At 42.3% G+C, this 10,915-nt stretch overlaps 1 protein-coding gene and 1 long non-coding RNA gene across 2 annotated transcripts; both read right to left on the minus strand.

Annotated features, from left to right (window-relative positions):
- Positions 1-1,500: 1,500 nt before the first annotated feature.
- Positions 1,501-4,926, minus strand: LOC147988265 (uncharacterized). Its single transcript, XR_015604440.1, has 5 exons — positions 3,888-4,926; positions 3,680-3,785; positions 3,209-3,258; positions 2,970-3,122; positions 1,501-2,212 (listed from the first exon to the last, which is right to left on the minus strand). It is a non-coding gene; the product is annotated as an uncharacterized LOC147988265 (long non-coding RNA).
- Positions 4,927-5,224: 298 nt separating this feature from the next.
- Positions 5,225-7,424, minus strand: LOC147988266 (uncharacterized). Its single transcript, XM_087534402.1, has 2 exons — positions 7,036-7,424; positions 5,225-5,330 (listed from the first exon to the last, which is right to left on the minus strand). Exons 1-2 carry the CDS (start codon positions 7,422-7,424, stop codon positions 5,225-5,227), a joined length of 495 nt encoding a protein of 164 aa, XP_087390528.1.
- Positions 7,425-10,915: the final 3,491 nt, after the last annotated feature.

The following is a 10,915-nucleotide window of genomic DNA, read 5'->3' on the forward strand; positions in this document are numbered from 1 at the left end:
AACAATACTGTGCTCATAGGTTAATTTAATGAAGCCAATTAAATAAACACTGAAACGAGGCGAATAGACTTTTTTCACACGATCTTGAAAGTGGAGGCCAGGGTGAGAATGGGCGACGTCTCGTACACGCCGACTGTATGAACAGCTAGTGTCACGGGGCTTGGGTAACTCCTTGGAGGGATCAAAGCAGACCGCCTTGCCGTTGCTGGCCTCCATCAGCATATCAGCGAAGTGTGATGCTTCCACCAACGCTACTCACAAACTAGGAGTTTGCGTGGCTTGTCTTTGTGCTCCCCTCGTTCACCGACGAGGTTGCGATGGTCATGACCGTGACGTTGGACTCCAACGTCATTGCAAGGTCGAATGATGGCGTCGACATGAGCTCTGGCTCGACAAAGGCAGTGTTGTGGCCGATTGACTTGTACTGCTGAGGACAAACATTGGGAGGTGGATTAGGCGGGAGAGGATACATGTATATTTGTTTTTCTCCAATATTTTAGATAGACTACAGCTGGATAAAGAGAGAAGCAAATCTGGAAACATATGGCATTCACTTTCACACCCTAAGACAGTGGACTATATATAATCCTTTTAGGAAATAAATAAATAAACTGTGAGCATTGGATATGTCTTGAGCAAGCCAGTCAATAACTGTTTATCATGTCTTTTGAGTCGTGCGACCATCCAAATTGCATGTTTCGTTTATGATTCCTTGCCAAACCCAAATTGATGGAAAAAAATACTGATGTTAGGTTGAAGTTAGTTCACCTGAAAAGAATGGCAACAAGTTGAATGAGTCTCCCGTTGAGAAGGGTAATCGCATTTGCAAACCAATTTGTCTTGAATTATCTAGTAGTAACCAATTTATACAAGAGTAAAAGAACGTGATATTCCCACACCTTTCCGACACGTTTCATCACTCCGAGAGTACAAGAGTATATCAAGAACTTATATAAGTTGTCTTGAATTATCTACAGTAACCAACTTATACAAGAGTACAAGAGTATAAGTTGGACAGATTTGCAAACATGTCCGGCGCATTTCTGACCTTACCGAAAGCCCGTAAGTTTCATATACTGAACAGTGCCGAGTAAGGTTCCAGTTGAATGATGCCAAGCTCACTAGTTTATTGAAGCTAAAATAAAACTGATAGGAAGAAAGCAGACTCAACATCCTCAGCCTGCTCTTTTGGTTCCTGCATCTTGGGTCCTCCCTCGTAAGCAGCCAGCAAGTTATTCAGATATCAGATCGTTTGTGGGCCACATCAAGGAACAGACAGACGCAACTGAAGAGTAAACTGCTGCTGATCCACCCAAAGGACAAGCAGCAAACCAAATCCAGATCAGATAGATCGTCTTGGCTGGCCTGGGATGTGATTCAGCGGTAGTCGACTCAACGTCAAGCAATCACAGTGCATTGCAGGCCCCAACAATTCGCCACTGCGAGCGACGGCGGTGCAAGCAATCACAGACAGCAAAGTTTATCAACAAGTTGAATCTTTATTACCTCCTGCTAAAGGATGATTCGGCATGCTGTAGCCATCTACTCAGAGACCCCCAACATCTATCTCCCCAGTAACCAGCATTGCCGCGGTACAGCAAAGTTTGTCGGCAAGTTGAAGGCCAATCAATCAATGTCTTGTCAACTACATAATGCCGCTGAAACTAGATAGATTCATAGGCAGCTCACAAGCGTGAGTACACATCCCAACTCCTTTTGTACAGACAGACAGATGCTAGACAGGAGCAAACAGTTCATGGACCTGAGCTTTTTCTCCCCCCAACTTGGACTACTTGATCTGTACAAGTATCGAAACAGGTAAAAAAAAGAATTACATTTCAAATAGCACGTGTTCTGAACACGTAAAAAGGTCAACAGTAAATGTCTTCTAAACTAATAAACGATGCTGAAACTAGATAGTACATAGGGGTAGCTCACAAATACTGAAACTGGAATCCATTCCTCCACAGGCAAACATACAGTTTGCAGCAGAGCAGAGCAATTCAACTGTTATTTCTTCCCTGTTTTCCTCGCTTGGCTGGGCAGCAGCAAACAAGAACAAAGATGAGATGGCCTCGGCCTAGGATGTTGATTCAGAGATGCTCAGACTCGACGCCAAGCAGTAGTCACCCTACACCGCAGGCCCCGACAGTTCTCAACCGAGAGCAACAGCGGCACAGTTAAGTTGTACAAACAAACATAGGCCATTCCCCTAGCAGAGCAGAGCAGAGCAACAATCAGAAATCAGGCCTATCACCCAAGAAAATCCGCAGATAAAGCCACAGTTGAAAAAGTTTATTGAACACATTAAAGGCCGGTGTCTTCTCAGTTAACTAAGCAAAGCAAAAACTGATAGATACATAGATAGCTCACAGACACACATGTGTATATATTATCCTAACTTCTACTGAACCGGGGAGATCCGTTTGATTCACATTACAGATATCTCAACAAGGTTGAGGCCAATGCTCAACAAAGCCGATTATAAAATGGTCACAATTTGAAAAATATGGCAGGCTCTAAAAAGAGTTCGTAAAAGTTGAAAAGAGTTCTTGGATTTGAAAAAAAAGTTCACGCATTATAAAAAAATCATAAATTTGAGAAAATGTTCACGAATTTAAAAAGTTCACAGATTTAAGAAAAAATTCAAAATTCAAAAATAGTTCACGATTTGTTTTAAAAATAGAATGGAAAAAAGAAAATGAAAGAGAAAAATAAGAAAACAGAAGAAAAATCACGGTTTATTCCTGGATGTTAAGTTTAAATCTCCCTGGTATTGAAGCAGACAAAATCATCACTGTTTTAAAAAGAATGTGGACAAGTTAAAGGCCAGTGTCTCCACTATGCACCAATGTGAGTCTATCAGCTTCTGCTAACACATGACCATATGGAGTTGACAAATGTGAGGCTTTTTCCCAACTTTCACTTAACATGGAAAAGCATATAGGAATGTAAAAGCCTGATTTTACCTAGCCGTGGCATACCAGAGAAACAGGGCTCTCGGTGGCGACAGCGACGTACTTTGTGGAGCAGTACAAACAGTGGTACAGAAGCAGAGCGCTGACTGGCTACAGGAGGCTGCAGAGGTAACAAACACTAAAAGAAATGGATGTTTTTCCCCTCTGAAATAGAACAAAAGAAATGGGATTAGGAAGATAATTCTGACCACCACCACAGCGTAGCAACATCAGAACCAAACAACAACAACCTGTTACTCCCAATCAGAGAATGATATGCAGCTCATCCCATCCATCTCAGCTGTCAAAATTACTGCAGCAGGTCAATTGTACAGTTTAAGTGTTTAACACAAAGTATCTGAACAAGTTACAGCCAAATCTCTAGACCAGCAAACGACACTGAAACTAATATATACTAGCTCACAAACATGAGTATGCATCACAACCTGTACCAAACCTGGGAATTAAGCTAGCTACCGGCAGAGCAGGAGGTGCTTGTTTGAGCCTAATTTCCTAAGTAAAATGAATCTCGGGTGAAGGGCATTACCAATAATGACAGTAGTCTACAAAAGCAGAGAAGTGCCTGATTGACTGCAGGAGGCTCTAAAGAAACATACAAAACACAGGCACTAAGAGAAAGTAAATCCTTGAGAAGAAGAGCATGCAAACCATCAACAGAAGCTGCACCAAAAGTAATCAAGGGAAAGGACACAAAATCTTACATAATACTCCCTCCTTCCAGAAGTAGCTGTCGCTCAAACGGATGTATCTGAACATCCGTCCATTGCTTCTTCATTGAAGTGCATACTGAGCAGGCTCTTTCGGTTCCTGCTGCAACACCCATCGTAAGCAGCAGCCACCAAGTTATTAAGATATCTGCAACACTATACTGGCTACAGAGAACACTGGAAAGAGGAAAGGGAAGCCTACACTGCTGCTGGCCCTGTTGTGCACACCCATCAAAGGACAAGCAGCAAACTAAATCCAGAGCAGATCATCTCGGCCGGCCTGGGATGTGAGTCAGCGATCTAGCTCGACTCTGACGCCGAGCACTCACCCTACACTGCAGTCCGCATGCACCACAATTCTCGATCTGGAGCAGCCGTAGCACAAAAGTTCAGTTGCAGAAGCAGTCCAAGCCATTCATTCCGGTAACTAAATAAACGATGCTGAAACTAGAGCAGAGCAATGGTTCACAAATTCTGAAACTGAAATATTCATTCCTCCACAGGCAAACATAGAGTTTTGCAGCAGAGCAGAGCAATTCAACTGTCGATGTTGATAAGTTTCTCAACTACACATACAGGGCCATCGCATTCAACCAGTCTTACATATGAATGAGAAATGCCTCTCATACACACAGATCAAACTGCTGCTTAGATGTACATTACATCTGCATAATCCAGAGATGGTGACACCCTTCCCACACCTCACTATATGTCTGTAAAACTCGCGTCAAGCAAGCAGGGCCAGAAAGGCACCGGAGCAAATAAACGAAATCACTGTTTAAATATTAGTACCCTTTGGACAAGATAAAAGCCATTGTCTTCTCAACTAAAGTAGCAAGGCTGAAACTAGATATATATGAGGCTCACATTACAAGTACCTTAGCTTCTACTAAACCTACCTGGCAAGTATCTGAATCTTTAACGACAAGATAAAGGTCAGAGTTTAACGGAGCAGATAACAATCATGAGTTCATGATATAAATAGGTATAATTTCTGAAGCAAAATAAAATAAACTACCATGCCCTTTCTATGTTGTTTCTTCCCTGTGTTTCCTAGCTTGACTGGGCAGCAGCAAACATGAGATGGCCTTGGTCTAGGATGTTGATTCAGAGATGCTTGACTCGATGCCAAGCAGTAGTCGCCCTACACCGCAGGCCCCGGCAGTTCTCGACGGAGAGTGGACTGCGGCACAGTTCAGCTGTAGAAGCAATCACATGCCATTCCCCTAGCAGAGCAGAGCAGAGCAACAATCAGGGCCAGTTGAAAAACTTTATTGAACAAGTTAAAGGCCAGTGTCTTGTCAGTTAACTAAGAAAAGCAAAAACAGATAGATACATAGATAGCTCACAGACATACATGTGAGTATATTATCCTAACTTCTACTAAACCGGTGATATTTGTTTGATTCGCATTACAAATATCTAAACAAGGTAGAGGCCAAAGCTCAACAAAGCGCATTGATTACAGTCACGGCATAATCTTGTACATTGTTCAGAGCAATCAAAATACATGCCCTTTCTACATGGTTTCTGACCTGTTTACTCCTGCATGGCAGATTGCTGGCGCTCCCTCGCTTCTTGAGCGGCCTTCCTCCGCTCCCGGACTAGCCTTGGTATCTCCTTCCATGTCTTCGGTTTAAATGAGCTCTTGGAAGGGTAAGCTCATGTCATACGGAGGCCGATTAATCCTGATTAACTCGGTGCTCACGAGTATGCCAATGTTTCTCCTATCGTTCTTTGAGGTTCCAGTTGGGGTTAGGAAGAGACTGGACTTCTATAGATCGCGCTTCTTTTGGCAGGGTGATGAGCTTAAAAGAAAATATCGGCTTGCTAAATGGGACATCATCTGTAGACCAAAAGACCAAGGAGGTCTAGGTATTGAGAATCTAGAAGTGAAGAATAAATGCCTTCTTAGCAAGTGGCTGTGGAAGCTCTCATTGGAGAATGACGCTATGTGGGCTCAAATCCTTCGCAACAAGTACCTCCAGACAAAAACTTTGTGCCAGGTCACTGTTAGGCCGACCGATTCGCCATTCTGGAAAGGCTTGATGAAAGTCAAACAATCTTTCTTCAATAGGACGAAGTTTGTTATTGGAAACGGCTCGAGTACACGTTTCTGGGAAGATACTTGGCTCGGCGACACACCATTGGCTATCCAATATCCGTCGTTATACCGTATTGTGCAACGAAGTGAGGTGTTCGTTGCATCGGTCTTTCAATCGATCCCCCTTAATATTCAGTTCAGACGCACGCTAGCGGGCAATCGTTGGGAACAATGGATCCATCTAGTTAGGAGGCTGATGGAAGTCCAGCTTACACAGCAACCCGATGAATTACGCTGGAAACCGACTAAATCTGGAATATTCACGGTTAAATCAATGTATATTGATGTTATCAACTCACAATCCATACCTACGTCCAAGTATGTTTGGGATGTCAAAGTTCCTTTGAAAATAAAAGTGTTTATGTGGTTTGTCCATAAACAAGTTATTTTAACGAAGGACAATCTTTTGAAGCGTAATTGGACAGGACCTACTAGGTGTAGTTTCTGTGATCGGAATGAGACTATCAAACATCTCTTTTTTGATTGCCCGTTAGCCAAGGTACTTTGGCAGACGATCCACATTGCTTTTAGTATCACTCCACCGAATTCTGTTTCTGCGTTATTTGGGACATGGCTTAATGGGATTGAGCGTAACTTAGCGAGACATATTCGGGTTGGAGTTTGTGCTTTACTGTGGACTATCTGGACTTGCAGAAATGATTTGGTTTTTAACAGAATATCATGTATTCACTTTTTGCAGGTCATATTCCGAACTACGGGATTGATCCGTTCGTGGTCGCTACTCACCCAGACGGAGGCCAGGGAGCATTTGGTTACTGGGTCGTTCCGATGGGAGATGGTAGCTCGGGATATTTCAACCGGTTTGGATGGCGGTCATGTAATAGGATAGCTTGATCTCCTATTTATTTTTAGCCAGCCGGTTATGGCGCCTTTTCTAGGCTAGTTGGTGTTTCTAGCCCCTTTTTGGCTCTGTGTGAGCTGTTTGTGCTTTGATTTTTTGAGACTTTTGGCACCTTGTGGACACTACCTTTTGGTTAATAAAAGGGCCGTATGCATCTTTTTGATGCAGAGGCCGGGGTATCACCCCTTTTCCAAAAAAAAAACATATTGCAAATGGCATCAGAACAAACATGTACAAACTAATGTAACATAAAAATTTATACCGTAAAAAAGTAAAATAATGGAGAACAAACTTGTACAAACATGCTGGCGTCGTAGATTTAATGGAATGGGTGACTGCATCTGTTTATTAAATGTGGCAAAGATAGAAGGACGTGCTGCAAGCATACCTTCATAACGGGCATCTAGTATTTTGTTTCTCATGCTGCCCAATTGCTGCTGCTGCAGGCATCTAGGGAGCTTCTTTATAGCAGGGCACCCTGTAATTTCAAGAATGTAGAGAGACCTGTATACTTGCGGCTCATTTGGCAGGGATGCCAGGGTACTGCATTTTTGAAGATTAAGGACTTCCAGCGATGGGGGGTGCTCTCCCGACAGACACTCTAGCGATGTCAACCCACTTGTGTCGATGATGTCCAGTCTCCTGAGGTGTGCAGGCAGACGGAGAGTCCCACCCAACATGCCAGCAGCACAGTTCAGTATTATTAGAGATTCGAGATGGGGAGGAAGTAAATGCTCTCTTGCAGTTGTTGCTGCTGCTGGTGGTTCTGGCATGATAGGACTTCTGCTTAAGGAGGTAGTGGCTTCTGGTTTTTGGAGCCCACCCAGCTGACATGTCAGGACTTGAATACTATTGCAGTTAACAATTAATATGGTCTTTAAGGATGGAGGCAGATTTAGAACCGCTGGTAAGCTTCCACATCCAAATAAAGATAGATCTGAGAGGCATGGACAAAAGTGATTCATGGGTGAGGATGGCAACTCTGATACAGTTGCAGGCATGATTGCTTCACTGCTAGAAGATCCTTGGACTAAATCTGACATGCCCTGCTGCTTGCCAAATATGGCCTCAAGCTTATGGCACAAACGAATATCCAACCTCTTGAGATGTCGGGACATTGAGCATCTCTACCAAACTTGTACAATTCCATAACTCAAGAGACTCCAGACCTGGCAGGTGTTGAGTCCTTGCGAATGCTGATGGCTCAAGATGACCTTGTGCGTATCCTATCAGATTTGGGCAGCTTTTAGTCGCTAACCTCCTCAAGGATACCAAGCTTTGGAACACTTTCTCTGGCCAGTGGACGAGCACATCGCATCTATCAATTTCCAACTTCTCAAGGTGTTCCAACAGCGCATAGAGATGGTAATGTGTTCTTTGTATTCTTCATATGCCTCCAGTAGATGATCTAGCTAGAACCTAGCTTGAAAATATATTAATTTTTTATCTTTGTTAATCTAAACATCAGCATCATAATTGAAAGGTACAATAAGTTCAGGCATACAAGAGATGGATTAGTATCGTTGTTATCTTACTTTACTGTATGATCATGATAATTCGCTTAGTATGATGCTTCACTTTCAAATTACTTCATCTTTCATCCTATTTACTTTCTCCAATCATTGTAGCTGGATTAATGTAGGTGTGGATTAGAAGAAGCAAAAGAGTATAGTCCTTCAAAACGTTTCTTTTTTGGACTTGGAAGTCCACTGATGATGTACTGAAGTGTTATCTGTCCGAACCAAACTGGGGCTAATCTTTTTGAAAGAAAAAACATATATACATTACTAGCAATCAATATCTGGTGAGTTCTCTTCAAAGTACGTTCGGTGTTTTCTTAGTGTGGAAAATAGCAACATGACACTTCAATACTGTTGTGGGGCTGGGCGTGCAAATTAAACCATTGTAGTCAGTTTGAATTGTACAACTGAGACTATATTGAAGTGGCTCTACTGGTTTAATTCCCTTCGAATGTCTCTTTGCCCACTTTGTCCACTGAATCATGTCCTTATTTCTATAGACAATGATAAATAAGTGATTCTGCTGCTTCATTTCTCTTTAGTTTCTGAATGTTTCTTTGCCGACATTTTCTCCAACTAACCATTCTTTTATGTATTTATCAGCTTGGTGTGAATAATAAGTACTCCCTCTATAAAGAAACACGCATGTACAATTGTACCAATGTACCTAGCTGTCAAATTGTTCTGTTCTGTTTATTGAAGTAACTATGCATTTATGATAGTACAACTTCGGTTTGTTTACCCTTGCAAGTGGTAAGAATTCTTTATTTCCCCTAGCCCTGTTCACGCATGGAAAACCAGGAGTCATCTCCACCTATTCACATTTCTTCACAGCCATATATTCCACGTAATCCGCTGCTGCTTTCTCAAGCTAGCATCATCGATATGCTTAATGATGCCTTCATTTCTAATGGCACTCCTGTCCCTAGTGAAATCATGGATGAACGTCTTTGACCTACTTAATGTACTAGGTGTCTACATCCTGCTATTCCACCCCCCACCAAGTCCGACCAACATTTTGCATACATAGAAGAGATGGGACGATGGCTAAAAGAAGATTGTGCACAATGGCAAGCACACAATGTGCAAACAGAGACGGAAGAAGTGGTAGAAGCAAGCAGCGCTCCCGCAAATGGAGAGTGGAGAAACTGAAAATGGCACGATTATGGCTTCCTTGTCAGATGAAAATTGAATTATGTTGTTGTGATCTGTATATGAGTGCACAAACTTTGGCACATATGATCTACTTGCTCTTACTCTGTTTATGTTAAACTAATGCAATTTTGTTTTATTTCGATCTGCGCTGTAGTTTTTTCATGTAAATTTTTGGAATTAGCTTAAATTAAATAAATAAACATCCGTGAACACCATTCTACAATCTGCACCCTTTAAGAGGACTAACAAATAAGAAAAATTTATCAACAACAACATACAATGGCATACACTGCCAACAGGGCGCGGCGTGTCGCCGCGCGGGTATAAGCTAGTTAGCTGCTAGTGCAGGCATTTTTTGTAGAGAAACAGGGCTCTTGGGTGGTGATGGTAGCAGCTTTACTAACAGTACTATGAAAGACAGAGGACTGGATTAAAAGAGAAATAAACGATACTCCCTTCAATCCATAAGAAGCAACGTGATTTTAGTTTAGTGAACAGATTATAACTGAACTCGTACTTCAGAAAATCAGTAATATCATATTTCCCTTTCCACCCAAGCATGCATCATGCATGAACAGTACAGAGACAAGTCCTAGGTTCTATGCATGTGCATAGAATTGGGACTTTGTGCTTGACATTGTTTTTTTTCCTTACATAAAAAGAGAAGTGCATTGCTGATAGCAGTAGTAACTGCAGTACAAAAGCAGGATTATTTGACGCAAACAGAAAGCATATGCCATTTCTCCTCCTTTATTTAACCGCTAAAAAAATGGGTGTCTCCGGCAGCAGCTTTATTAACAGCACAATAAAAGCAGGGGACTGACATTACCGGTTAGTACCCAGTTCATTTCATGATCATTAAAATGCTAGTATCGAGGCCTTATCAGACCACACACCCATTCTCCTAACTACTGGTTTGCCACGACCACAACATAGACGCAAGTTCAAGTTCGAACTTGGTTGGTTGCATCGGGATGGCTTCCATGACATGGTCAAGGAGGTGTGCGTGAAACCGGTGGCCGGGCATACCCCAATACAAAAATGGAATAACAAAATGCGTGCATTACGTAAATTCCTTGGTGGTTGGGCTAGGCATACGGTGGGTATCCTCAAAAAGGAGAAGCTTCGTCTTTCATCTATCATTGATGAATTAGAAGTTTTGGCAAAGGTTAGACCTCTATCTGAGCATGAAATCGAGATCAAGAGTCAATCGAATGCGCAGATAGCTAACATGCTGCGTGAAGAGGAATTCAAATGGTACCAGCATTCTAACTCTCAATTTATCTTGAAAGGTGATTCGAATACTAGATATTTTCATGGAGTTGCCAATGGCAGACATCGGAAGAAACTTATTCATTCCCTACAACAGGATGAGGGCACAATTGAGGGGCATGAGAAACTTAAATCTTATATCACAATTTGTTTGGATCCCCAGAGGAAGGAAACTTCTCGATGGATGAGTCCCGAACAGATGACATCCCCCAGGTCTTTGATGAGGAAAACAACCTTCTAACTGCCCCATACTCCGAGGAGGAAGTTAGAAAGACGGTTTTCCTAATGGAGCACAACAAAGCCCTGGGTCCGGATGG

This window comes from Triticum urartu, chromosome 1A (genome assembly GCF_056163025.1).
Source record: "Triticum urartu cultivar PI428250 chromosome 1A, HENAU_Tu73, whole genome shotgun sequence".
Classification (NCBI taxonomy): Eukaryota; Viridiplantae; Streptophyta; class Magnoliopsida; order Poales; family Poaceae; genus Triticum; species Triticum urartu.